At 45.2% G+C, this 26,465-nt stretch overlaps 12 protein-coding genes and 1 non-coding gene across 13 annotated transcripts; 8 read left to right on the top strand and 5 right to left on the bottom strand.

The window, feature by feature from the left end:
* The first annotated feature begins 74 nt into the window (after window positions 1-74).
* On the top strand, window positions 75-2,232 carry V1513DRAFT_450546 (transcription factor Tfb2-domain-containing protein). The gene is made up of 6 exons (XM_066898833.1): window positions 75-242; window positions 311-441; window positions 492-608; window positions 661-852; window positions 912-1,170; window positions 1,224-2,232. Exons 1-6 carry the CDS (start codon window positions 159-161, stop codon window positions 1,821-1,823), a joined length of 1,383 nt encoding a protein of 460 aa, XP_066751833.1. The 5' UTR covers window positions 75-158; the 3' UTR covers window positions 1,824-2,232.
* Window positions 2,123-5,906, top strand: V1513DRAFT_198698 (dipeptidyl peptidase IV N-terminal region-domain-containing protein). The gene is made up of 2 exons (XM_066894331.1): window positions 2,123-3,572; window positions 3,630-5,906. Exons 1-2 carry the CDS (start codon window positions 2,421-2,423, stop codon window positions 5,568-5,570), a joined length of 3,093 nt encoding a protein of 1,030 aa, XP_066751832.1. The 5' UTR covers window positions 2,123-2,420; the 3' UTR covers window positions 5,571-5,906.
* A 44-nt stretch (window positions 5,907-5,950) lies between these two features.
* Window positions 5,951-6,826, bottom strand: V1513DRAFT_450539 (cytochrome c oxidase, subunit VIa). The gene is made up of 2 exons (XM_066898832.1): window positions 6,346-6,826; window positions 5,951-6,221 (listed from the first exon to the last, which is right to left on the bottom strand). The coding sequence occupies exons 1-2, from the start codon at window positions 6,687-6,689 to the stop codon at window positions 6,155-6,157; spliced, it is 411 nt and encodes a 136-aa protein (XP_066751831.1). The 5' UTR covers window positions 6,690-6,826; the 3' UTR covers window positions 5,951-6,154.
* A 206-nt stretch (window positions 6,827-7,032) lies between these two features.
* V1513DRAFT_450536 (P-loop containing nucleoside triphosphate hydrolase protein) lies at window positions 7,033-9,775 on the top strand. Its single transcript, XM_066898831.1, has 4 exons — window positions 7,033-7,265; window positions 7,688-7,833; window positions 8,115-8,172; window positions 8,225-9,775. The coding sequence occupies exons 1-4, from the start codon at window positions 7,188-7,190 to the stop codon at window positions 9,590-9,592; spliced, it is 1,650 nt and encodes a 549-aa protein (XP_066751830.1). The 5' UTR covers window positions 7,033-7,187; the 3' UTR covers window positions 9,593-9,775.
* Window positions 9,776-9,842: 67 nt separating this feature from the next.
* On the bottom strand, window positions 9,843-11,109 carry V1513DRAFT_198810 (uncharacterized protein). Its single transcript, XM_066894332.1, has 2 exons — window positions 10,707-11,109; window positions 9,843-10,640 (listed from the first exon to the last, which is right to left on the bottom strand). The coding sequence occupies exons 1-2, from the start codon at window positions 10,756-10,758 to the stop codon at window positions 10,093-10,095; spliced, it is 600 nt and encodes a 199-aa protein (XP_066751829.1). The 5' UTR covers window positions 10,759-11,109; the 3' UTR covers window positions 9,843-10,092.
* A 605-nt stretch (window positions 11,110-11,714) lies between these two features.
* On the top strand, window positions 11,715-11,802 carry V1513DRAFT_t81. Its single transcript has one exon. It is a non-coding gene; the product is annotated as a tRNA-Asp (tRNA).
* Window positions 11,803-11,965: 163 nt separating this feature from the next.
* Window positions 11,966-15,957, bottom strand: V1513DRAFT_450529 (uncharacterized protein). Its single transcript, XM_066898830.1, has 4 exons — window positions 15,565-15,957; window positions 14,391-15,504; window positions 12,491-14,338; window positions 11,966-12,430 (listed from the first exon to the last, which is right to left on the bottom strand). The coding sequence occupies exons 1-4, from the start codon at window positions 15,766-15,768 to the stop codon at window positions 12,405-12,407; spliced, it is 3,192 nt and encodes a 1,063-aa protein (XP_066751828.1). The 5' UTR covers window positions 15,769-15,957; the 3' UTR covers window positions 11,966-12,404.
* Window positions 15,958-16,088: 131 nt separating this feature from the next.
* On the top strand, window positions 16,089-17,042 carry V1513DRAFT_450526 (mitochondrial 54S ribosomal protein bL21m). The gene has a single exon (XM_066898829.1). The coding sequence runs from the start codon at window positions 16,125-16,127 to the stop codon at window positions 16,755-16,757; it is 633 nt and encodes a 210-aa protein (XP_066751827.1). The 5' UTR covers window positions 16,089-16,124; the 3' UTR covers window positions 16,758-17,042.
* Window positions 16,834-18,268, bottom strand: V1513DRAFT_450521 (RNA polymerase Rpb7). Its single transcript, XM_066898828.1, has 6 exons — window positions 18,120-18,268; window positions 17,789-18,025; window positions 17,696-17,734; window positions 17,578-17,628; window positions 17,385-17,524; window positions 16,834-17,329 (listed from the first exon to the last, which is right to left on the bottom strand). Exons 1-6 carry the CDS (start codon window positions 18,129-18,131, stop codon window positions 17,293-17,295), a joined length of 516 nt encoding a protein of 171 aa, XP_066751826.1. The 5' UTR covers window positions 18,132-18,268; the 3' UTR covers window positions 16,834-17,292.
* A 611-nt stretch (window positions 18,269-18,879) lies between these two features.
* On the top strand, window positions 18,880-20,891 carry V1513DRAFT_450514 (cation efflux family-domain-containing protein). The gene is made up of 6 exons (XM_066898827.1): window positions 18,880-19,367; window positions 19,414-19,748; window positions 19,813-19,850; window positions 19,909-20,284; window positions 20,334-20,600; window positions 20,658-20,891. The coding sequence occupies exons 1-6, from the start codon at window positions 19,032-19,034 to the stop codon at window positions 20,695-20,697; spliced, it is 1,392 nt and encodes a 463-aa protein (XP_066751825.1). The 5' UTR covers window positions 18,880-19,031; the 3' UTR covers window positions 20,698-20,891.
* On the top strand, window positions 20,892-22,544 carry V1513DRAFT_450512 (CDP-alcohol phosphatidyltransferase-domain-containing protein). Its single transcript, XM_066898826.1, has 3 exons — window positions 20,892-21,777; window positions 21,825-22,095; window positions 22,153-22,544. The coding sequence occupies exons 1-3, from the start codon at window positions 21,195-21,197 to the stop codon at window positions 22,328-22,330; spliced, it is 1,032 nt and encodes a 343-aa protein (XP_066751824.1). The 5' UTR covers window positions 20,892-21,194; the 3' UTR covers window positions 22,331-22,544.
* Window positions 22,545-22,594: 50 nt separating this feature from the next.
* Window positions 22,595-23,380, top strand: V1513DRAFT_450510 (Acylphosphatase). Its single transcript, XM_066898825.1, has 5 exons — window positions 22,595-22,816; window positions 22,881-22,913; window positions 22,973-23,021; window positions 23,082-23,153; window positions 23,213-23,380. The coding sequence occupies exons 1-5, from the start codon at window positions 22,775-22,777 to the stop codon at window positions 23,308-23,310; spliced, it is 294 nt and encodes a 97-aa protein (XP_066751823.1). The 5' UTR covers window positions 22,595-22,774; the 3' UTR covers window positions 23,311-23,380.
* Window positions 23,237-24,934, bottom strand: V1513DRAFT_450505 (alternative oxidase-domain-containing protein). The gene is made up of 2 exons (XM_066898824.1): window positions 24,126-24,934; window positions 23,237-24,070 (listed from the first exon to the last, which is right to left on the bottom strand). Exons 1-2 carry the CDS (start codon window positions 24,675-24,677, stop codon window positions 23,504-23,506), a joined length of 1,119 nt encoding a protein of 372 aa, XP_066751822.1. The 5' UTR covers window positions 24,678-24,934; the 3' UTR covers window positions 23,237-23,503.
* Between the last annotated feature and the right edge of the window lie 1,531 nt (window positions 24,935-26,465).

Here is a 26,465-nt window from a genome sequence, read left to right as displayed (position 1 = left end):
TTGGACATTGGATTAGGGCCCTGTGTAAGGGTTAGGATAGGATTCTGTAAAGGTAATTTCGTAAACTGCAAAAACGTCCGTACATCTCCGCGATGACTTGGATTGCGATCGTTATAGCCATAGCATATTATTAAGTGCATATTCTAGCTGGTCTGGGCATGTCAATACCTCGATTTCGTACCAGCATCAACGATTACTTGGAAGGTCTGCCAGAGCCTGTCCTAATAAGACTGTATTATTCGGTAAGGTGCATCATATAACTCCTCATCACGTAAATACTACTGGAGGCTAATTGAGGGTCTCGCCGTAGCCAGCAACATGCCTAGCTATCTTTCGACTACTGCCGGCAATGGCACAACTATTCATCATGACTATGCTGTTCAATGACAAGCCTCTTGCGGCAACTGATCTGAACGGCTGGGTGCAAGATGGCAGTTCAACGTACGTTGATACATAATGTATTTATTGGATAGTAATTCATGGGCGTTTAGAAAGCAATACGAAGCATTAGAGAAGCTGCGCGGGATGCATCTTATAAAAGAGTCACAAGGAACTCTTAGTCTGCAAAAGACGTTCCGAGCGGGCTTGCGAAACGCTCTTACTGGAGGGTATCTCTTATTTCGTGGTGGAATGCTTTGCATCACAGCTAACGCACTACAGTGACCACAATGACTCCTTTGGAATTCCGTGTAATACGGAGGATAAGCACAGAGTCGACATCAAATTCTTGGATGAGCATGCGAACAATCAGTGGGAGTTGATTTTGCATTTTATGGTTGGCACGGATACGGGAAAGGTTCCAAATAATGGTGTGCTTAGTTTATTGCGACATAGCGGCTTAATGGAAGGAAGGCAAGCTTTATATCTCACTTGCATTGTGATCGTGTGAAATGGCCGGCTGATGAAGTTAGTACTCCGTCAAATATGCGAATCACAAATGCTGGCTTCCAATTTCTGTTGCAGGATGTAAATGCACAAATCTGGACTCTACTACTACAATATTTAAATATGTCAGAAGATTTGCAAATGGATGCAGTAGAAGTGCTACATTTTCTGTTTATGTTGGGTAGTTTAGAGCTCGGACAAGACTACTCATTGGTTGCTCTAAGTCCGACGCAGAAGATAATGCTGGACGATCTCCGTGACTATGGTGTAGTATATCAACGAAAGGTATGATTGAATACGGGCACTGGCATGATGGGCTTGCCACTAACTTGATGCAGTCTTCATCGCGACGATTCTACCCGACTCGGCTAGCTACTACATTGACATCAGATACTGGCGCTCTGTTAACGGCAGCTGCAAGCATGGATTCTGCGATATCACAGAAAGAACTAGAGACTGGATTTGTCATACTAGAAACTAACTTTAAGGTCTATGCTTACACAGATTCACCATTGCAAATCGCCGTACTTAACTTATTCGTTCAACTAAAGTCCCGGTTCGTGAATATGGTTGCAGGTCAGATTAGTAGAGAAAGTGTTCGAAAAGCGTTATCGAACGGTATTACAGCAGATCAGATTATTGCGTACTTGACGGTTCATGCACATCCACAGATGAGAAAGAGCATTCCGTTATTACCGCCAACCGTTGTAGATCAAATCCGGCTATGGCAGTTAGAGATGGAGAGAATGAAAATTGTGGAAGGCTATCTATACAGCGACTTTTCAAGTAAGAATGAGTACGATATTATCGCCGGCTACGCACACGATTTAGGTGTCATGGCCTGGGAGAAGTCGAATAAGAGAATGTTCTTCGTTACGAAGGAAGGGAATCAGCAAATTGTGGACTTCGTCAGGCGAAAAGTCCACGGTGGCGCTTAAATTTTAACTTGTCTTTGTGTAACGGAATGATACTTAGAGTAGTGTTCTTATTGACGGCGTAATTCTTAGACGAATAACTGGGTCGGACTGAAATAGAAGTGAACGGGCGGCACTGGTATTGTACTTTTGTACTTGCGATTGTTTCTGCGAGTACGAACATTTGTTCGACATGTCATGATTGCGTCGATCGCTGGTGTCAGCGGTCTATTGTCATTGGCCAAATGTAGAACAAATGTGTGGTCTAGTGCGTTCATTGCCCGCCGAAGATGGCTGTGGGCATAAGGACCGGGCAGCACGAAGCCCTTACTCTTAGGTCGTGAACCTGCCCGGATTTAGGTCTTAAGTCGGGGACAAAGGGGCGTACGGGCTAAACCTAGTGTAAGGGGAACCATCCATATCTGAATCCAGTACTCTGACAATTTTGACGGTATTGACTGGACTCTCCCACTCTGGCCTGCTCAGCGAAAAGGTCGCTTCTCTGGTCACAGGGGTCACAGGGTGCCGGACAGTCTCGGGTACTTCGCTTGCCATTGAATACGGATAACGTTAGAAAGACTTTGGGATTAGATATCATCTCGCCCTCTCGTGATTTCTACAATGGCACCAGGGCCATCATCTTCAACGTCACCCTCTCGCCATTCTCAATCAGAGTCGTCCTTTGGCGCTTCTCTGTCGATGTCAATTCGTTCGTCATCAAAACCAAAAGCTGCTTCCATTGACAGTTCATATAATCTCAGCGACCTCGCCACCGAAACCGTTACTGCTACGGACGCCCCCGATAACAACGACGAAGAGGACGAAAGCTACGACAGACGATCAGTGGAGTCTGCGGCATCCTCGACATCGATAGTGTTTGACCAAATTGACTCTGCATCTAATTCACTACGCACTTCACACTTCTTCCGCCCCGGTGGCCTACCTGTCATCGGTACTCCAACTCTCAATACCATGCTTCCACAACAAGTACCTGGCGATTCTCCTGCAGGATTGCAGTCTTCTGCGTCATCGATTTCTAGAGCATCTCGCAATAAGAATTATTCAATCCCTATATTAGCTGTTACTTCTAAATTGCGATCGATAGGAAGCACCTCAAAGTTATCATCTGAATCCGACCGGTTGCTGCTTGCCTCTACTGGCAGAAGTGGCTCATATCGTGACGATGATGCATCAAATATTGACATTGAGAGCGAAGCTGCAAGCAGTACAGAGCCTTTAGCGGCTACGGTGACTGCCCTGGCAACAGCGGCTGCCTCGACGTTGAATAGTTCTCCAAATGGGGAGCCCGAGGATGAAGAGGAGGAGAGCACTGAGCAGAATCAACGGACACGCACAACCAAGCGTATCTTTGTTGGAGTATTGATTAGTCTTACGGCGTTGTGGGTTGCTGGCTTAGTATTTTATCTGTCGAACTCCATGCGCGGTGAGGCTGCTACACGTCCTCCAGAGTTCGACGATGGCACGGGGAAGGTGCCAATTCAGCTGAATGACCTGATGAGGGGCGAATTCGGTGTCTTGAAATCGTCTATTAATTGGCTGGATGATGGCATTGAGGGCCATGACGGGTTATACGCTGAACGCGACGGAAGTGGAAAAGTGGTCATTGGTGATTACTCGCGTGTGACAACCACGGAGACGATAACACTGGTTGACATATCTGAGTTCGAGTATAATGGGGAGAGGCACACTATATCGATGGCGTGGCCTGGGAAGGGACTCGAGAAGGTCCTTCTTATGACTGATCCCAGGAAGGTAAGTTAAACTGCTCGCGCAAATTGATAATGCATAATAAGCAAATGAACAATATAGAACTGGCGCCATTCTTATTACGGTGAATACTGGATATATGACGTTGCGTCCAAGAATATTGAGCTTTTGATTCCCGATCTCTTAACTGCCGATGTTCGGCTTGCAACTTGGAGTCCGATGGGCGATGTTATCGCGTTTGTTCTCGAAAATAATCTTTACATTCGAAATGTCTCACAGCAGAGTGTTCTGCAGATTACAACTGATGGTGACAAGAACACCTTTTATGGTATTCCTGACTGGGTGTATGAGGAAGAGGTGTTTTCTGGGAATTCAGCGCTTTGGTGGTCTGCCAATGGCAAATACCTTGCGTTTTTGCGTTCCAATGACTCGAGTGTCCCTGAATATTCTATTCCATACTTTGAGCGGTTTCCTATTGAGAACGGCTCGTATCCCGAGATGGTGGACATCAAATACCCAAAGGCTGGCTACGACAATCCAATTGTGGAATTAATGTTCCTAGATTTAGTGTCTTATGAAGTGTTTCTTCCTGAAATCGATGATCTACGCAATCTTAAAGATAATGATCGGCTGATTACCGAAGTTGTATGGACTGGAGCGAAAGTGATGGTACGTCAAACAAATCGAGAGAGTGATCTCCTCAAAATTGTCCTTATCGATCCGCTCCATAGAAACGGCTCAGTTGTCAGAGAGGAAGATGTTAGTGGTAAGGACGGAGGGTGGTTTGAAGTTACTCATGATACCACATATATTCCAGCTAATAAATCGCACGGGCGCCCAGAAGATGGCTATATTGACACAGTTATCATTGACGGCTACAATCATCTTGCCTACTTTTCGCCGTTGAATGCAACTTCTCCGAAGCAGATTCTGACTAGTGGATCGTGGGAAGTTGTCGATGCGCCATCTGCAGTTGATCTCACAACGGGAACGGTCTATTTCTTGGCCACAAGGAAGGATCCAACAGAGAGACATCTCTATGCCGTTCAGTTGGATGGTAAGAATTTCCGCAGTGTCAGCAATACAAATGAAGCTGGTTATTATAGTGTCTCCTTTTCGACTGGTTCTGGATACCTTTTACTATCATACAACGGACCCAATGTTCCATATCAGACGCTTCTAAGTCTTCGAGAAGGCACAGAGGTTACTATTCAAGACAACGCCAAGCTTGCTGCCAAGCTGGATAACTATAAAGTTCCCGAAACGATTTGGGAACAGATTACTGTCGAAGATGACGTCGTTGTCAATACTCTAGAGATTCGCCCCCAAGACTTTAACCCTGATAAGAAGTATCCAGTTCTTTTCCACATTTATGGCGGTCCTGGTAGTCAGACTGTCGATAAGCGATTCACAATTTCATTTGAAGCTCATGTTGCTAGTGCGTTGGATGCTATTGTCGTGTCGGTTGATGGTCGTGGTACCGGTTTCATGGGTCGCAAGTTTAGAGCTGTCGTCCGCGATCAGCTAGGGTACTGGGAGGCTCGCGATCAGATCCTTGCGGCGCAGCAGTGGTCTAAGAGATCTTACGTCGATCCATCAAGGATTGCCATCTGGGGTTGGAGTTATGGTGGATACATGACACTTAAGACTTTGGAACAGGATGGCGGAAAGACATTTTCGTACGGTATGGCTGTTGCCCCTGTCACAGACTGGCGATTCTACGACTCTATCTATACGGAACGATATATGCACACTCCTCAGCACAATGCCGATGGATATGATGGCTCGGCTATTAAGAACGTGACAGCATTGATGGGAGCGAAGAGATTTTTAGTTATGCATGGTACCGGAGATGACAATGTCCATTTCCAAAATACTTTGGCATTGATAGACAAGTTCGACCTGCAGCAGGTTGAAAATTATGACATGTATGTTTTCCCCGACTCAGATCACAGTATTTCTTTCCATAATGCGAACAAGGTTGTGTATGATCGATTAGACCGATGGATTGAGTTGGCATTTGCGGGTGGCTATGGTGAGTGAAGCGACTATTAATTAGCCTGCTGTAGATGGAGTAGACTATTGTTAGACATTTTAGATTACACGGTATGTTGAGTATAGTCTGAAACTTATAGACCTTTCAGGCTTTTTGGAAAGTTTTGTAAGACGTTCATTATAATTCATATTTCATTTTACATTCATATTTCATTTTACATTCATATTTCATTTTACATTCATATTTCATTTTACATTCATATTTAGGACGAGCATCTCACAATTGTTTTAATGTAATATTTTAGTATTAGTTACTTATTCCACTCTCTGATTTTAAGCAACCGTTGGAAGACTACTGGAGCATGGGCTCAGACGACCTTTGAGAAGCCGCTGCAAAACGTAATACTACAATGTGGGAAATGCACGAGTTTTTAAACTACACACTGTATAGTTATCCGACTAATAGGGTCTTCACTTAAGCCAGCTCATATAACTAGTCACGATTAAGTCAACATGTGGACAGGTGTCAGACACGAGGAAACCAACTAATCATCATTCATGGCTGTATGCAGTACTTTATTACACTATATCCAACAACCAATGTTGCCCGTTAATCCCAACCCAAACGCCCTTTATTCTCTGTGGACATTTGTCAAGTCGTTCCAAAACAGGGTCTTATCGCCGTTGCCCCAGAAGAAACTGTATGACATGTTAGACAATGTGAGCAAAATCAATGTTGAGGGTTAAAAACATGTCGAGCCCCACGCCATCCATATATTATCATTACAAGATTCCCAAAAGGATAATATTGAAAACCACTTACTCTTTGCGACGAATGTTCTGGTATGGAAACTCCGGTGGAAGATCCTCGGGCTCTTCATGGGCATGGTGCTTAACATGGGAGATGTGCTCAGTTTCCTGCTTGAAGGATCGGATGAGGGCGACTGTGACAAGGGGAAGTACAACATAAAGCGAAACCTTGTACCACATGCTGGCAGTGGATGAAGCATGGTGATGGATGGCCCTCTGTTCGTCGAGGAATTTCTTGCCCATGGCAGTGTTTTCATCGTATAGATGATGGTAGTTGCGCCGGCTGATATTACGAGCAGCGACACGAGTAGCGACAGTGGGACGCACAGTGTGCGCAGTACGAAGAATTGACGACATTGCCGTGGTAGATGAGCGGATTGTCGAAGATAACGAAACTAGGATTGGCAGCCGGTCCAATGCAATGCGCTTGGCTGATGAAGCACCGCGTCGAAAGGTGGTTCGGCTGCTCGTGAGCAAATTGTGATCTTGTGAGCCAGCCAATAAGCTCCTGTGCAGAAGGCTTCGTACGAATGTGCCATATATACGAACTTACAAGCGCACGAGACTGACAGCCAATCGCCAGCTCGCATTCGGTGCGGGCCGGAACTTAGACGAGTCGCGGAACAAGTGTTACGCGGGGTCGTGCCATGGTATACGCCTGCAAAAAATCTCGTTTGTGTCGTCTGGTAAGGCGAACAGCACCTACACTGAGAGCTTTAGAGCCCTAATTGTAGGCCTACGAAATAGCCATGTGTGCCTGGCTGCCCGTGTCCACTCAACGAATTTCCTCTCTCTACGCTTTCTCTTCTCTGTTTTCCACTGCACCAACCACCTTCCACACTCTCCACTCTATCAATGCTGTTCCGAACCGCTCTCCGACAGTCTGCCCGCGTTGGCGTTTCTGTTGCTTCCAAGAGAGCCGTCCCTACTACGGTATGTGTATTGAATGCTACATTACTCGACATTCCGGGAATGTCATGCTCGGGTGTCAAAAAGTTCTTTCCGATCACGTCCTCCTCCGGGTTCATTGTCTGTTCCAAATTTTATTCCCGGTGTTAAATGGCCTGAATATCAGATACCGGAGATTTGGGCCATTGGAATTGATCAATTGTGATGAGTAGGATGTTGAGTGATCATTGAGACATCTGTCTGTCGATTTAAATCTTTGCATCATCGCAGCGCAAAACATCACACTCAATTGTATGGCAAGACAACTGGTTGGAAAGAAAGGGATCTGTATGACAATGGATGGACCTGATCAGAACTTCTTTTTGCACTGCGAAAACTTGCTGTCCTTTGACGGAATATTCGAAGGCTGTTTTACTGTTGTCCCGAGTTGCTAACGGATTATCTAGGTCTCCCGTGCGCCCGTCTGCCTAAAGCGTGGCTATGCTGATGCCAAGGCTGGCCCAACGGAGGTCTCCTCCATCCTTGAAGAGAGAATAAGAGGTATTTCCGCAGATACCAATCTCTCTGAGACTGGCCGTGTTTTGTCTGTTGGGTGGGTATTTTTCTTTGTTGCAATTTTTGATCGGATCGACTTTGCATTTGAAGGGATTAGAATTGGAACAGAGATTGGATTGATTTGTTTGGTTGGCAGGTGGGGGGATGCTGCAGTTGACAAGGCTCTGACCTGAAAACGTATTGTCATTTGTAGTCCTTGACGTACGGGCTCATGGCAGCCAACACCAATTGTGATGTACTTCTCGTCTAGCAAAATTCTGGTTTATTTGATTCTAAACTAGATCTTTCAACAATACGATTGCTGACGTGGGTTAATAGTGACGGTATCGCCCGTGTCCATGGTTTGAATAACGTCCAGGCTGAGGAGCTTATTGAGGTACGCAGCTTCAGAGGCATATATATCTGACTTGTTGTTAACAATGATGTAGTTTGCTTCTGGTGTGAAGGGTATGGCTCTTAACCTCGAGGCGGGCCAAGTTGGTGCTGTATTGTTTGGCTCCGATCGTCTTGTCAAGGAGGGAGAGACCGTGAAGCGTACCGGCCAGATTGTCAATGTTGGTGTTGGACCCGGTCTTCTCGGACGTGTCGTCGATGCCTTGGGTAATCCCATTGATGGCAAGGGACCTATCGAGGGTGCTCAAAGTCGCCGTGCTCAGGTTAAGGCTCCCGGTATCCTTCCCCGACGATCTGTCTTCGAGCCTATGCAAACTGGTCTTAAGTCTGTTGATGCTCTTGTTCCCATCGGCCGTGGTCAGCGAGAGCTTATCATCGGTGATCGTCAGACTGGCAAGACCGCTGTCGCTCTTGACACCATCCTCAACCAGAAGAAGTGGAATGCCAGTGCCGACGAGTCCAAGAAGCTCTACTGTGTTTATGTCGCCGTCGGTCAGAAGCGGTCTACCGTCGCTCAGCTTGTTCAGACCCTTGAGCAACACGATGCTTTGAAGTACTCTATCATCGTTGCTGCCACTGCCTCTGAGGCGGCGCCTCTTCAGTATATTGCTCCCTTCACTGGTGCCGCCATCGGTGAGTGGTTCCGTGACAACGGCAAGCACTCCTTGATCATTTATGATGATCTTTCCAAGCAGGCTGTTGCTTACCGTCAAATGTCACTTTTGCTTCGTCGTCCCCCCGGTCGTGAGGCTTACCCTGGTGATGTCTTCTACCTCCACTCCCGACTACTTGAGCGTGCTGCTAAGCTCTCTGAGAAGCACGGCGGTGGTTCCATGACTGCCCTCCCTGTTATTGAGACTCAGGGTGGTGATGTCTCTGCTTACATTCCTACCAACGTTATTTCTATCACTGACGGCCAGATCTTCTTGGAAGCTGAATTGTTCTACAAGGGTATCCGACCAGCCATTAACGTCGGTCTTTCCGTTTCCCGTGTCGGCTCTGCTGCGCAGGTCAAAGCAATGAAGCAGGTTGCTGGTTCGCTCAAGCTATTCTTGGCCCAATACCGTGAAGTGGCTGCTTTCGCCCAGTTCGGTTCCGACCTTGATGCGTCTACCAAGCAGACTCTCAACCGCGGTGAGCGTCTTACTCAGTTGCTTAAGCAGAAGCAGTACTCGCCTCTTCCTGTCGAAGAGCAGGTCCCCGTCATCTACGCCGGTGTCAATGGTTATCTCGACAAGGTCCCTATTGACAGGATTGAGGCTTTCGAGACTGAGTTCATCTCATACTTGAAGACTAACGAGAGTGCTTTCTTGGATGAAATTTCTTCCAAGGGTGAGCTTTCCAAGGAGGGTCTTGCCAAGCTCAAGTCTGTTACCGAGACTTTCATTTCGACTTTTGCTTAAACAGTGTTGCGATCCACTAGATAGAACATATGTCGTTTGATATAGTCTGTGTTATGGGAAGAGTGTATGTTTATGCATACAGGATATGTTATGTGTTGTTAATAAAGCGTTGAGAGTTTGTTAAATGTTTAGTATTGGATCACAGTTACTTTAATAAAAAGAGTCGAGAGTTTTGTGTCTAAATTTTGCGCGAACTGCTTGGGGCTAACCTGGTTGGCCTCCCTAAATGCTTCGTTCCTCCAATCTATAGAATGAAAACGAAACATTTTTGACGAGCCATAAACGTTAGTTCAAAAGGTAATAACAATCAAAATGCAAGTACCGGTGCCCACCCCACCCAACATTTCATTTCACCAAACATGTATACGTCATAATTAAAAAAAATATTGAGAAGAAAGACGTCGTCAGCTGCCTGGCTAGCTTAATGTTGGCTACCATAGTGACTTTTACAACGGCAAGCCTGTGGATTGGTAAGATGTTTTGAAGTTATCGCTGCACCGTTACTGATATTTCTTGACAACTTTCGCAGCTTTCGTAGCCTTCTTTGCCTCCTTTTCCGCGCCGAGCTTCCGCAATTCATTGTCGATACGGACTTTAAGCCGCTGCTCCAAGTCCTGTCTGAATCCAAGTCGAAAGACTAGTTCAAATACAACAAAAAAAGGGGCCAATACGAGGGCCTGGAGAAGGTTATCCAGCAGTGCTGGAGCGCGTTTCTCGTAAACTGCATGGCCAATGAATTGCAGTATCCAAGAAACGACCCACAATCCTCCAGCAATATAATTTCCAGCCTTGCCGTACTCATTTATGAGGTCGGTCCCGATAATCGAGGAGCCGACAACCAAAGGCGACACGATTCCGCCGACGATGGGATCAAGAAGAATATAGAAACTTGCGTAGCCTACGGCAGAGAGAACGCCGACGTTGAGGTAGCTGTCAAAATAGGAATCAAAGAGGGAGAACAATGGACCTGAGTTGGTAGCCAGGGCGAACGAGGTCACGAGTATAATGGGAACACATACTGTGTGGATCCACACGTTAACCTGCTGATCTGTCGGGTGGCATGTCAGGGTGGTTGTAACAATACAACAGAGTTTGCAGTAAGACTATTACGTACGGTGATAAGCCATGTAGAAGGCAAGCTGGTCTTCTAGATCAAGGACGGCCATTTTGACTGATTTTTGCACCTAGCAGAAGTAATTGGTCCGTTGAATGTAGTACACTGTGGTTTCCGTGATATATATTGAAGCGAACTCAAGGGAACAGTGCGAAGCGTCTTGCAAGCATTTATAGAGTACCATGTATGTAAGAAATAATCTTCAACTAACGAATGTGTACTGACGTGGGCGGCTAATTAATAATATCTTGCTAGCTGTCCGGCCGAGGTTTGTTATTTTGGGTCACGGGGGTTCTAAAGCTTCAATAGTTTGAGGAAAACACCACGCATGTTTTTGTCCACTGCCCTAACCGCATTTTGAATTGCTCGATGCACAAATAGTCTTGATACAGCCGGCACATACAATGTGCATGCTACGCGTCTTCACTCAAGAGTTGAAAAGAAGGTTTTGGAGTTACAGTAAATTAGCATTTCAAGATATCGTTTTATTCTCTGTTGGCAATCCTTAATCGCTAAAATTGTGAACATTGCCCACTCGATTTAGAGTACGACTGCCAGGGATGACAAGATCCGGAAAGATTCAGCGAGCAGCACATTGGGAACAACGGCGCATGGGACACCTCATCAAGCGCGAGCCAGCGGGGTAGTAGGTGTAGGATACGGTGGGATTGGCTTGACTACCGGACGCGCGACTGTAGAGTTAATGACTCCACCAGCACCGGCTGCTCCGCAGGGACTGTAAGAAGACCATGGCATGCAAACAGTGACGAGTTGTAACAGTTGCCTAAGACGTCGAGCCCAGACAAGGCGGGAGCGGAAGAAAACGACAGAAGCTCGATCGCGAGCCCGAAAAAGACGGAGAGACAGGATCTCTTTGCCGCACTCACCGTGGGGGGAACGATGGCGGGGTCCTGGGAGCGGTTGAATTGTTCCGGGCACAAATTCAGGTCGCACATAAACCCCAACCCTGATTTTAAATGCAGTCGAAATAGTGGGTCATAATTTCAATCGGCAATAGTTTAGTGGCTAGAATTTCCGCCTGTCAGGTATTTGTATCAGCTCGCGGGGGACCGGGGTTCAATTCCCCGTTGCCGAGTAAATTTTTTTTCTGTCTCGAATGTTTTACATCAGCAAATAGTTTTGCAGTCAGACAGTGTTGATCAGTCCATGCCGTATTGGCACGTTTGACTAGACTGCAATACCGTAGACAATAAAATGAAGTAGGTCCTGCGGTTGTCCCGAAAGTCGAATTTGAAACTTCCACGGTTGATCTCGAATTACTGTAGCCACTAATGGGCAGCAAATTCCAATCGGAATGCTTTCGCGGAGTAATAACCGTACTGATTCCGCATGTGAAAGACCCAAATTCTTTGATCCAGAAAATATTCCATAAGCTCATAGTAAGGCATTACACGAAAGATATATCGAACAGAGAGACCAAATCGATTAAGAACTTTTCTATCATCACGATGCTATCTGTATATACGCTTTCGATATTCTATGTAGAATTAGAGCATTCAACCATTCAAAGTGTAGCCGCACAATAGATAGTACAGATATAACTCAAAACAACATAAAAGTAGAGACAAGGTGAAAAAATAACTTGATATGGCAAATAAGATAACCGTGTGAGAATCAAAAAAATACAGCCTCTCCAAAGACTCGCCGATTAGATGCTTCAATAAATATGACCGTTATTTAAAATCCGAAAGGATTTTCTGGAGCTTAAGCAAAAAGTTAGCCTCATATGCCTACAGAATTCTTGGAAGACAAAATGAACATACTCGCAGCTGCCAAATTTGCTTTTCTGTTTCCGGTAGGCGTAGCTTCGACAGGATTTTTAATGCCGAAGCTGACCTTAGGAGCCGGTCCAGTCTTCATTGGCTGTAGCGGTTTCATCAAGGTAGAATTAATGCCACCTGGCGTTGCACTTGCGTTACCACCATTGACTGTACCGTTGCCACCGAAAGCGGACGGACCATTCCCAAATCCATATCCGGTTGGCTGAGGTTGCAACGATTGGACGCTTAAACCATTATTTGGCGATTGCTGGAAACCGGGAACCTGGAATCCAGTCTGCATCTGTTGAATACCAAACTGAGATTGAGGAATAAAAGGACGTGTTGGTTGAGGCTGCAAAGCAGGCGGACTGGAAAACGCATTCATGCCGAAACCCAGAGGAGGATTTTGGAAACCTGTGGCTTGTACTGGGAATCCAGTGGTCACTGGTACCTGCTGAGGAAGTCCAGTAGGCTGCGCGGTGAACGCTGTATGTCCTCCATTCGATGTTGGCCTGCTTGGTTGAGGAGGTGGGGGCATAGAAAGTGCACCCACAGCACCGAGAGCCTGCGGTTGAGATTGAGGAGGAGCTGGACGTTGGACACCATAAAAAACTTGCCGTTGAGGCTGCGCCTCCTGCTGCTGTTGTAGTTGTAGTTGTAGTTGTAGTTGTCGCTGTTGTTCTTGTTGATCCTGTTGTTGGTTTTGCTGTTGTTGTTGTAGTAGTTGTTGCGTGATGCTCGTCTGAACAGGAATCTCTCCAGTTGGAATTGATGCAACTGGAGACTGAACTTGAGGTGGTAGCTGTGCTTGCATAAGCATGCCGGTGGATTGCGGATATTGAACTCCTATATTCTGTAACTGCGAAGGCTGCTGCGGTGTCGGCTGATACACGAGCTTCGACTGCAGCGGTACATATTGCGTCGGCGGCTGCGATTGTTGGCCTGCAGAAGTGGGCCCCATTGCTGGAGCAGATTGCACAGTCGTCGATGGAGTCACTACCAATATCTGTTCAGGGGATGCTGCTTGTGCCGGCGTCAAGGGTTTGATATCCGCTAAATCTCGAAGTGCACCCTTCAGAGGCTCAGGAGTTGCGGTTGTCTGCGCGGCGGACATGGAATGCAAAGCCGGTGACGGCGTATCATGCTTTCTAGGCGAATGGGAACCCGACGGCAATTCCGAAGAAATCGACGACAAAAGTTTTCCGTCAACTGTGCTGGACGTTGCGACCGCAGGGGCAGGTCTCGACTTGCGTGTATTATTCTTTAATGCGCCACCCGGTCCAGCGAACAATGATGTTCCCTCCGTCTCGAAGTCGTCGGCCTCACCGCCCATTACACTTGCCGTTCCGAATGAGACACTCCTTTTCTTCTTATTATATTTCTCGTCTATCACCTTAGAAACCCGGATGATATCACCTTCTTTCAATCCAAGCATGCGCATCACTGACGGTGTAATGTCCGGTAATACGGCCTCGTCCATTTGATCTTTCTCGAAATTAATTGCGTACCGCTGGCAATTATTGACATCGACTCCACAGCTCAAAAAGAAATCAAACCAATCAAAGTCAGGTCTCGCAGGTCCTTTTGGTAACTCTGCAGCCTTAGTACCAGTAGCTTGTACACCGAGTTTCGACGACAATCCATCTGGTTTCGCACTATCAAGTGATATTCCTGTCATACCTTCAACGTATTCCAAATCTTCTACGGACATCTTGCTAGCGGCAACTGCAATTTTGACACCATTGACTTTGTGCAACTGAATCTTTCCATCAGCACATCCGACGAAAGCAGCTTCCACCTTAAATGTTCCCGTACGGTCTGTCCATGTTCGTATTTTACTCGGATCTGGCTCTAATTAATGTCATATTAGATCTAGTAAAAGTATCCGCCAATATCTACTTACTTGGCTTCGCAGGAGTAACTGGAGGATGCGATACTTCAGATTCGCGAGATTCGCGTTGCTTGCGGCCAGGTTTTTTCGGTTTTTCTTCTTCCTCATGTCGTAACGAAGACGACCGCACCGGTTTCTTGATCACCTCGATATAGCTGCTCGGCACCACACCTTCTTTACCAGACAATGAATGCCTAATCATCCACCACTCATCACTCTTCTCATCATCTAAAATAAACACATCATCCCCTTCGCGAATTGTGACTTCGTCGTCCCCTTGAGCATCGAAGTCATAGAGAGCCTTCCCGTATTTTTGTCCACCAGGAACCGATGCCTCAATCACTTCACGCAGTCCGGTAGCTTTCTTCGCTCCAACTAGTTCACCAATCGCGAATATGATTTCAGACGCAGTTTCCTTTGTCCCGGCATGTAAATCCATTGAAACAGATGGATGTTCAAATTCCAAAAACACATGTTTTTTTTCAGAATTATAGCTGATAAGGTTGGTAATAGACCATTGTTGTGGAGACGCTGTCGCCCTTTCAGGCGAAAACAAAATGGAGCCATTACCGATTGCCAAGGTAGCTTTGTGTCTCTTACGCTTCGAATCAACTTCCTGAACATTCCAGGTCAAAAAACCAGCATTTGTCTTTTTCGAAGAATATTCAGACGCGACGGATGACATTCGCGGCCGTGACGGGAGCCTTGGAACAAGTTCCTCATCAGGCTCTTCGTCGCCATATTCAGGTTCTGGCTCTCTATATTCGGTATACCTCTTATCCGCTGAAGCCTCCTCTTCATGTTCGTTGTAATAATTAGGTTGCGCATATGGCGTCGGAGCTGGCTGTGGCTGCAGCGGAGGTTGATATTCTTGAGGTGGGGAAATTACAGTTGGTGTGTTAGGAGCACTAGCCGCTTTCGCAACAAGAGCAATCGCAGTCTCTTCGGAAATAAACTCTATGTAGTTAGAAGGCGCAAATCCAAATTCGTCGCGGACTCCAACAAGCACCCAATCGGGATCGGACGTGTCGTAAACGTCTAGGACCTCCTCTTCTTTGAGATTGACCTCTTCGTCAGTTTGCCTGTCATAATCGTACAATGCCCTAGCTTTGCCCGATACCTTCATCTATTTAATAATTAGTATCAAATCAACAGAGATTTTACACGCTAGTTGAAGTAAACTTACCGGCTCAATATAGTTGTTGGGAACTAAACCGATCGGCTCATCTTCCTCCTCTCCCACCATCCGCTTCTTGGCCTTCCACCAGTCATCCTCTGCCGACTTTTCGAGGATATAGAGGACATCACCTTCTACTAGTGATAACTCTTGAGAAGCTTGAGCTGTGTACGGATATATCGCCACATAAATGTCGATAAATAGTGACGGCATATTGGCAGGTTCAGTTCAGACAAGAACTGACGCGACGTTTCCAAACACTAACTAACCCCAAGTGCGATATCAAAGCAGCGATAAGATTGATAATGTTGACTTGTGCTCTATCGATGAGTTAGATGCCTTGAAAGCGCTGTAGGCGCTATGAGGGGCGGAAGTGGGCGGAATTGATTGTGGATATGTAAGACCAGGCTACATGAGGAAAGGCAATAATGTGGTAGCGCTGGGTGCGAAATGTTAGGTACTAGACCCTTGTGCTAGCAACTCCCTACAAACACTTAAAACAAATTTTCTGTTCGCGATTAATTGGAACGGGTGTGCCAGCATTCTAGTCATCGACATTCATCACCCCAATGGCTCGTCCTGGTATAAGGTGTGCATATAGCACATTATCTCGATCCTTATTTCTGGCGGAACGACCAGCAATAGTGTCGAGTTTTTCTCAATGGTCTCGGCAATTTACTACAGGCGTAGCACATATGTCATCGGACACAGTCCCGTCCGCGACATTGCCGATGTTCTCACAAAATATGAAAGTTAACCAAACAATTTCCAAGCCTACGACTTCAGATTTATTGCGTGCGTTTCCCACAAATAGTCATGTTAACCATTCATTGGCGACACCGTTATATGCGACAACTCGCATACACAAGAACTCTTTCTTGGTCACAGTTGGTGATGTCGTTACATTGCCGTATCGCCTAAAAGATGTTGAAGTCGGCGACATTCTCAGGCTTACCCAGATTGAGACTCTGGGTTCTCGCCAGTTTACGTGGAAAGGGGACCCATTTATTGACGAGCGATGTGTCGTAAAGGCGCGAGTTATGGAACATACGAAGGAACCGATGAGAGTGAAAATACGCACGAAGCGGAGGAACAGAAGAGTCAAGCATATTAAAAGCAAGCATCACTACACAGTCATTATTATTTCAGAAATCGGCATTGATCCAGCGCAAGAAAACCAGGAATTCGTCAGAGATTTCTGAGATTTCGAGGAGGAAGTAATGTATTCATATGTATATAGTATTCACAACAATTTATGACATAAAATGTTCATATATGTGGACAGTCCCTTGCATGAACTACGGTCATGAACTGTTATGAGTCTCGATGCGGTGAGCAGCGAAGTGTGTAAATTTGACGTCTCCTAGCAATGACGTGAGTACTTCAAGATTTGCAATTAAGTTAGAGAACTTGTCAATATATCGTCAATGGCCCAGGTGAAATCATAAAAATGTGTAATATTAATGTACAAACATGCTCAATGACAGAAATCCAAACTAAATAAAACGCAACACAATCTGACTAAACAAATTAGCTTTGTCAGAATCAATGCAACGAGATCTATATGTAACGGTAGAACAATAACAATCCCAATAATTTACCTGATGCCATAAATACTGCATAGAAATAATCAAAGTATTAAAGAGGAGGATCCAGAAATTAAAATGTTATACAGTAGCAGTCCCAGTATTTATAGAACGACTGCCGAGTAGTTCATAAAACCCCAACCAATTTTATTTATAATACGCCCAAGTAATCTTCCTTTATACTTCCGCTGTCAATAATTGTTAGTTTCGGGAAGCAAAACCAAGCACGAATTCCGGGCTTACATCGCGAACATCTCACCAACGTCGACTCTAGTACCAACGATTTTGAGCCGAACGTGACTGCCCTTCTCTATCGTTTGATCTTCTGACACGTATGCAGGCGGATTGAGATTGGGGTCAAATCGCATATCCGATGGTATTAACTACATTGGTCACGTCAGATGTGGCCCAATCAATAACTGCAATGACAACGCACTTTTGTCGAAACAAATACACCCAATGGTCCCACATCTGCAAAAAAACCGATCTGCAGATTCAAGGAATTGGTTAGCTTATAACACCTCAGGTTAGTTATTTCGATGAAATGGACTAACATTGTTCACACTCGTGACAACCGCATCGACTACCTCGCCCTAATATAATAATTAGCTACGTCTAAGTAGGTACCAGTGGCTTATATATCTTGCCTTAAATGGTTTCCACACAATTGCCCGATATTTTACCTCGAACTCCGCACCGCCGCTGCCTGGAATAACACGACCTTTGTCGACATCGATCCGCATGCCATCCATCACATAAATGATATATCCGTATTCTCCTGAGCAAGTGCCTTCTACATCTTGTAACAGTTTCGATCGCAAATATGCGTGCATAGAAGGGCCGAAATATGAGGGATGAAGTGTAATGCTCAATGATAAATCTTTCTATATTGTTACACTAGTTAGAACTTGCAGCTGAATTTATAGAAATTAAATTCTCCGGATATAAAGTGTATTGGGCAGAGAAATTGTAACTCACAAGAAAAAACATTATCTGTATCGATTGAACACTGAATCACGATATATATCAAATTTATATGAGTTTATTGCGACGATGCATGATTCATTAGTTCGGGTTCTTTGAGTTTGGAGATGTAGGCATATGTGCGCCAATGTTTTGGTTTCAATGATTATCTGTCAGACTGTCATAAGAAACGACTAACTTTAACTTATATTAAAATTACTGATTTTCGTCTGCTACAAACATAAAGGCTCGGTTCACGCGCGGCCGTTTAGGTATTGGATTAACAGTATGCATACAGCGAACGGACGTTGTCATGTTTAGTTTGTACGAATTGAAATTATCTAGTCCGATTCATATCGCTGCAGCTTTCATTTGGTCACACACATTACGAGGCGATTTGCAGGTCATTTATGAAATGTCTGCGACTGGATATATTGTAAGATTTATTCTGACCGGTCACTTGAAGTTGTAATTCGTCTCTGCAATATAGGTTATTCGTAAAAAATTTAAATAACGAGTAACAGTTATGTAAATATATATTGAATCAGGCATAATCTCCAAAACTATAGAAGTAAATAACAAATATCGCACTACGTCTTAATCGATATATATATTATTATTTCGACAGGACATTATCAAATGGTAGATCTGATTTGGTTTCGTGCGTACACTTAAATATGATAAAAGTATGCAACATACGACATAAATGTAACAGCAACGGGGCCAGTAAGATATTGAAGGAGGAGCGGCGGCTTTTGACGGATCATCTAGATGGAAAGTTAGTGAGTGGTTGTATTTTAACACTGTCTGGGCTGTGACTAAAGGCTTATATCTTCTTAAGTCACGCTCGACGGAATGATAGGTGCTATTTAAGTTAGTAATCCTCAATACCTAATATATCTAGTCTGTCCGGTGCTATCTACATGCATGGCGTCTCCGAAGGGAAGATTTATTTCAGAACCTGAGCCCGGCTACATCTCGCTCGCGTCGTCGCCGGCGATGCGTCGGCCGGCCATGTTTGATTTCATCGTTGAGGGAAGTGGACCTACGCAAATATCGCCGGACCTGATTTCATTTGCGATGGCAGCTCCGTCGAAATTGCAGAAAATAGACTCCATATCGCGGCTGACCAACTTACTGGAGTTACGATCGCACACCCTCATTGGGAATAGTCAAGCCCTGGTAGACTGGAAGCAGTACCGAGTTGACGAGGAAAACTTGAAGCAAATGAATAGAAAGTTGAGATCTTTTTATGAGAAGCAGGTGGGTAACACTATACTATATTTGAGAGAATGCTAATTAAATGTAGAATGAATTGATAGACAGATATATTGAGATTGATCGACTGTTAGATTCGAAGATCCCACAGAACGTGCTCCAGGTCTACGGTGATGACAACTCACAGAGACGGCGACTGGATGTTCCGGCACATATTGATGAAGAGAGTATGCCTCTTCTAGGCTATGATCCAGATCAAGACTCTGTGGTACGATTCGCTATCATAATTATTTTTGCATTAAACGTGTTGTTGCTTGCTGGCAAAGCAGCTGTCGCCATCTTGTCGAACTCTCTCTCGATTGTGGCGTCTTTGGTTGATTCGGCTCTTGATTTCCTTTCGACAGCTATCATCTGGACGACTGCTACGTATGTTCGATTGGGAATTTTGTTGTTTGCTTCCACCAATCATTTCTAATCGTGATCATTGTAGATTCATTCAGTCACAACACTGGCGTCTACAGTATGCTTGTAAGTAGACAGCTCGAGCACAAGTCATATATTTCAAGCCGCTGATGAGGATATATAGTTCCTGTTGGGCGCTCGAGATTGGAGCCAATTGGTGTCCTTGTATTCTCAATCATTATGATTGTATCTTTTATCCAGGTTGCCATTGAGGCTCTTCGGCGCTTATATCAAGGCGCTGGTACAACCATTGACCTTGGCCTATCGACAATTATCATAATGATCTTGACAATATTGTCTAAACTTGCGGCATGGCTATGGTGCCGTTCAGTGAATTCCAGCTCGGTTCGGGCCTTAGCGCAAGATGCTCTGACTGATGTTATTTTCAACACATTCTCTATTCTGTTTCCTCTGCTGGCTCATTTTGGACACTTATGGTGGTTTGACCCTCTAGGCGCTATTATCTTATCGTTATATGTTATTGTATCATGGGCTGACACGTATGTCTCCATGTGCGTATAATTTTGTTAAGTTGACTAATTGAAGCAGATCGCTCGAACATATCCAACATTTAACTGGAGCCTCTGCGGATCCCATTGACCGGCAGGTGATTTTGTATTTGTGCATGCGGTTCGCAGGCTGTATCTACCAAGTTTCAGCATTAAATGCCTATTACGTTGGCGATAGGGTTAATGTCGAAGTCGACGTGCTTGTAAGTGAGAAAATGACTTTGAGAGATAGTCACGACGTTGGAGAGGCCTTGCAGTATGCGTTGGAGACGCTTCCAATCGTCGAACGTGCTTTTGTGCACCTTGAGTACGTTGCTACTTACAGCCTGGCTTCTGTTATAAGTTTGCTAATTTATTTTGCTAGTTACCGTAAAGATAATTTCGCTGGGCATCTTCCACGCTGAGTATGTGGGATATTGACTTCATCTTTTGGCTTATAGTATGTGAATAATTCTGAAGTTCTCGGTTTGGGTATTTTCGGTATTCGGTAATAAAAAGGTGCTGATTGTGGGAATTTGAGTGTTATATAGTCGTTAACCAGGAGGAAGGGTAAATAGACATTTTGGATCGGAGTTGTTCTGCTTGCTTCTCTTCGAGAGTAATTGACTTAGAAACTATCGCATTTATTACGGGGATGAATGTAGAAATAGAGCCATAAGTGACGTAGCCCGCGTCAGTTATGTTGCATTCGGTGTTAATATTTTGTATTTTGCGACCACGCGACGGAAAGTTTCACAACGCGCGCTCCCGGTAGTTAATTCAGAAGTCAATAGCACAATCGGCCATAACCAACCTGAGCGGGCATCACTACGGCCACGAATGCGAGCTCGGGGGCAGCAGCTAAGCAACACTCTGAAATAAGTTAATAGATCCAAGGAGTCGAGCTTGGAAACAGCCGAGTATGAACATGTTGTCGACTATCCTACGGTCGCGGCACTCCTCGTCCCATGTTTTGTCGAAACTTAGCAAAACGACCTATAGAAATTGCTCAGAAATTGTATTTCCAACTAGGACCCTTATCTGGCAGGCACGTAAAGATACTGTACTGCACCCAAGGTGGTATTCATCGTCAGCAAAACTGAATCAGGAACCTTCCAAGTCTAATCGCCCGTATCGGAAAGAGTATCGGCAGAAACTGTACCGGGACACGAAGGAAAGGACTCAGAATGCCGTCAAGAAAGCACTAGACCGGATGCCAAAGCCAAAGAATCCTGTCTTCCGAGAGAATATCTACACCTTCCCGAATTTTCTGACGTTTTCCCGGCTTGTGTCCGCACCTGTAATTGGATACTTAGTGCTAAAGAGCAATCACGTCTGGGCTGCTCCAGTTTTCATATATGCTTGCTTTACGGATTTATTGGACGGCTTCATTGCGCGGAAATATGGACTGCAAAGCATCGTTGGCAGTGTTCTGGATCCCATGGCGGATAAAATCTTAATGGTCACCCTTACTGGTTGCTTGGCTTGGATCGGGAACTTGCCTAGTGAGTGATAAATTATTTCCTTTTGAGACTTCATTTGACATTTTCAGTATGGATTGCAACAATTATTTTCGGACGTGATTTTCTTCTAGGATTGTCTGCTATATACTACCGGTACGTCTCTCTTCCGCCCCCAAAGACAATGAAGAGATATTGGGACTTCAGTATCCCTTCCGCCGAGGTCCGGCCTACGACTATTTCCAAATACAACACGGCTCTCCAGATGGGACTCATTGCCGTCAGCGTGTTGAAACCACTAGCACTACCGTCACTCACGGTTGGGTCGCAGGCCCTAGCCTTGCAAGCAATCAGTGGTCTAGAGTAAGTTCGAGGTATACTACAGAGTTGCGAATAGCTGCCGACACAGATGTAATGCAGGTACATTGTTGCCGCCACGACGATATTAAGTGGTCTTTCATATGTGTTCTCGAAGACCGCAGTCAAGATTTTAACTGAGGAAGAGATTGAAGAGCGCAGATTGAATCAACTGACACTCATGGCAAAGAGCAAGACCGAGAAGACGAGTACAGCCAATGACGACAAGGTGAAAAAGTAGGTGGGTTATATAACCTGTTTCTAGCCCGGGAGGCTTTTTGAATCATTGGCATATGCATTATATAGTAATTGTAAATATGATATTGGTAATTCGCATAGATGTGACAGGCTCATGTATCTACTTTGCGTTGCTTAGATGTGCATAGGTGCGAATAGGCATACTCATGTCGTTGAGGAGATCATGCTAATGTGCAAGTTCTTCGGTATCTCCACCATGCAGGATACATTATTGCCTTGATGCAGGTCTAAAAGCAGGGTAACTGTGCGTCACTGTCGACATCGGTTTTTGCTTCGTAACCCGCTATTTCGGTCGAACTATGACGCAGCGGCTCCCGACAATCGACGAAATCTAACTAGAATGCCTTACTTTCTTGACTCGTAGCACTATTGTTAATACCACGGTTGCATCATACCGGTTCTAAGGTCGAGATTGCTTTTACATAAAATGGATTCCGTTCGAAGAATTGCCTTCGAGGTTCAGGGACGGGTATGAAGCTGTACCGCGTTGCATACTGCCGCATTTAGCGATATTGTACTAAATTAGTCATTAGGTCCAAGGCGTCGGATTCAGGAGATTTGTCGAGGTATTTACTGCCAGCCTAGCGTTATCAACTTTGATATATTGGCTTATCATAAACTGCAGCGAAAAGCGTTAAGGATAGGGGATACGACAGGATGGGTTTTAAACGCAAGTACGCAATTAATCGTCGTCGAAAATGATTGCCGACCCGATGTCTATTAACGGACGATAGAGAATGGAGCCGTCAAGGGCGAAGCACAGGGTGCAGCCCACAACCTAGAGCGACTCATAGAAGCAATGAAATGTAAGCGGTCGCGATAACAATCCCCTGTGAATGAGGTTTGCTTCTAATGTGATTCACAGCTGGGCCATATTTAAGCCGAGTTGATAAAGTTGACTACAAATTTATAGATGTAATCTGCAATGAGACAGGATTTGTGATACGGTCAGGAAGATGGTAGAAACAATACTCTATACCTAAGCAGTTCAATCTGCACGCAATATTTTCAATTAAAGCAATTTGACACCTAATAATGCCAACATCAACCCATTAGACAGTTGATATGCACTGTTACTTGAATTGGGATTTCAATTTATGCCATTCTCTATTATACCGGTAAAACTGCCTTTTATCACTGTACATATCCTACATGATTAAGCAGCTATTTCATCACGCTCCCAGCCAGTAGACTTGATATTTTCCAATCCCTTAGTTGGCTGCGGCTTGCCGTTGTCAATCTTGAGTGCGAATGGATTTCTGTCGATCTTTTGGTCCAAGTTACCAAGGGTGTGATTGACTTCTCTATGCTTGGCCTCGTCGGCTCGGACGTAAAGGATCAAGTCTTCTACGGTGCAGTTATCAGGCATCTTCCAGTACTGCTTGGCAATATCGGGAACTTCCAATTTCTGCCATTCGGGGAGTCGTCCAGCATTGATATCTTCAAGACATCTTGTGTAGGTCACAATAGCTTCTTCTTCAAGGTAGCCCACGAACCTGTGACACGTTCTAGGCGAAATCAGGTAGCATATAAAGAAGAGATTGAAGAAGACGCCTTGACCGCCAAGTAACATTAGTCGCATAAACCAGCCCGGCTTGTGTAGCTTGAGGAAGGTGAGCAGATGCATACGCTCATTATAGGCTTCTTCTAGCAATGTTTCAATCCATGCTCTGTCACGTCGAAGGGCTCTGAGTGAGTGAAGATGGCGGACCATACCACCAACCTAACGAATATAATTAGAAATTTAATCACAATTCTCTTGTCTACTGTGTACCCACCATTCCCGGCACCCCCGCAATGCTCTCCAGGAAGACAAACCTAATCAACCACTTGTCACCAGTCATGCGAAATTCCGTCATGCCCTCCTGGCCAGGCTTTGGATGCCTGTATCCTGTCGCAATATCGAATGACTTTCGCAAAACTCTGATGGCGAACAAAGCGACCTTATCAGAAAACGTCCTGCTCTCTCGGTGGGCAACATCAATGGCATTCATTTGCTCGACAGTATAGATAGGATGTGGCCATGTTGCCTCTGTGAAGTAGTCGTGCTTATCCGGCTTCATCAGGGATGTTTTCTCCTTTTCAGTTCCCGAGCTCTTTAGTGTCTCGTTTCGTAGCTTCTCATCCTGCGGAATAGTAGGAATCTGTGCCGCGTCATTGCCTGTGAACGTCGCTGAACCAGAATTTCGGACGGAAGAGAAGACGGAGAAGTGACAGCGGGGCACGAAAGTAGCTCTAGGCAGGGATGTTGCTATGCACATGAAGGAAGGGGACGTACACAACGCAGCAGCACGTGTTGAACTTTGTCGGAGTACTATTAAAGAAGACATGATGATGTAGGATGGCCCTGGAATAAAGTAATGTTCAACGATAATATACCAGAAAGTGTGCCGTTATTCGAGTTGGGGCGTACTGACGCAGTTATATGCTAGTGCGGCTTAACACATGCATCGTTGCATCATATTGGTCATCGGATAATCTCGGGACAACTTAAGTTAAGTGTGAGTCCTGCAGCGGTGCGGGTCAATAATAATAGAACAGAAGCGAACGCCGTTGCACGATAATAATTCGTAACCACCACGCTTGGTGACGTAGTAAACCCGAGGGCACGGGCCACTGTGGCGCTTGCTGTCCTAACTTCGCGGAAAAAGTAGGGCGGCGTGAAGCCATGCGCTAGATGCAATCCGGAAATTTCTCGATCATTATTAGTCAGGACGTAATTTCACATGACCTTTGATGGTGGGGGCAGAACCAAGGCGTCAATATTATTAGCTACCCTATCTACAATAATACAAGACCAACCATACGCTTGTCTACCGCCATTGAATGACCAATAGAAACATTTGGTTGTGGAATCTGCAACTCGTCGATCACAGCAAGGAGAATAGGAGATATATCCAAGTTTTCCTTTATTCATAACGCCTAATCGCCATGTCCGACCCAATAGAATGCGTTTGCCTCTTGAATGGGAATGTCGTCCATATGATTGAATATGTGTTAATCACCTCCTCCCATGTCTCCTTCTGAAATCCAGCACAGCACAACGCAAAAAGATCAATGTAAATCCATCCTCCCTCCGACGAGGCTAACTTATGACGGTCGTTGGATCGTACAAGTACCTCATGGCACGAGGAAATGCAGCCCTCACAGTTGTGGTAATATATTTTTGCTCAGCCATTCGAAAATCCACGATCCACATGCGAGGTTATACTAACGCCGACAATCTAATAGCGCCGTTATGGTCTCAAGAGGCCTGTGGACAACATGGTCATCACTGCATTCCAAGGCTACTGATAATTCAAACATGATCATATCTTGATACGTCATTGACAAGCGGCATCAACGACACACTCAGTCACTCACACCGGGGATCTGGAGGATTCATGAGGGAGAGGAATGCAAATGTCTCAACCAAATAAACCAGTGCACGTGAAATCTATGCTGACTTTTAACGCAGGAAAGTCAACTTCTCTGCACCTGCTAAATAACTCAGTCGCGGGAATTGATGTTGCGACGTACAGCGAATGTATTCATGCGTATCTCTTTCAGGATCGCGAGAATGAGAATGTGATTTGGGAGCGCAAAATATAGATACTTACGCAATGTAAGACCGAGTAAGTCGTCGTGAGCCCACCGAGTGATTATACTATTCAAATTCATCGTGGCACACTTTTGGCAGGCGTCCTTGACAGGAACTTTCCGATTAATACGTTGACTTACACGCGATGTAATTCCGCGGCGCAGATACATTACACCAGTTATGCGATGACTGTTGACAAGTGTGTGCTGTATAGAGAGGTCAGGAACACTACGCTCGCCATTGTATGGCCGCAAAGACGTTACTTTGCTTATTCGAGTTGCATAGATGCAAGATATGCTGGTATGTCGTCCTATAAATAAGTAAACTTATAATCAGGAAACGGAACATTTGTTAGAGCGCCTCAATGGGCTGATTAGATGCAAATTTTAACGTAAATGTCAACCGTATCCTGGCGCGCGTTGGATATCATGCTCAAATTGGTAGCACCGGCTAGGCCAAGCCGCACCGAACGCCCCCTTGCTGCCATGAGGCATGTTTAACTTCGCTAAACCGCAAGGCCATGCTGAGACTACGCGTC

Source organism: Lipomyces chichibuensis (assembly GCF_038497645.1).
Source record: "Lipomyces chichibuensis strain CBS 12929 unplaced genomic scaffold V1513scaffold_35, whole genome shotgun sequence".
In the NCBI taxonomy this organism is placed as follows: Eukaryota; Fungi; Ascomycota; class Lipomycetes; order Lipomycetales; family Lipomycetaceae; genus Lipomyces; species Lipomyces chichibuensis.
This window is presented reverse-complemented; position numbering and strand designations above follow the sequence as displayed.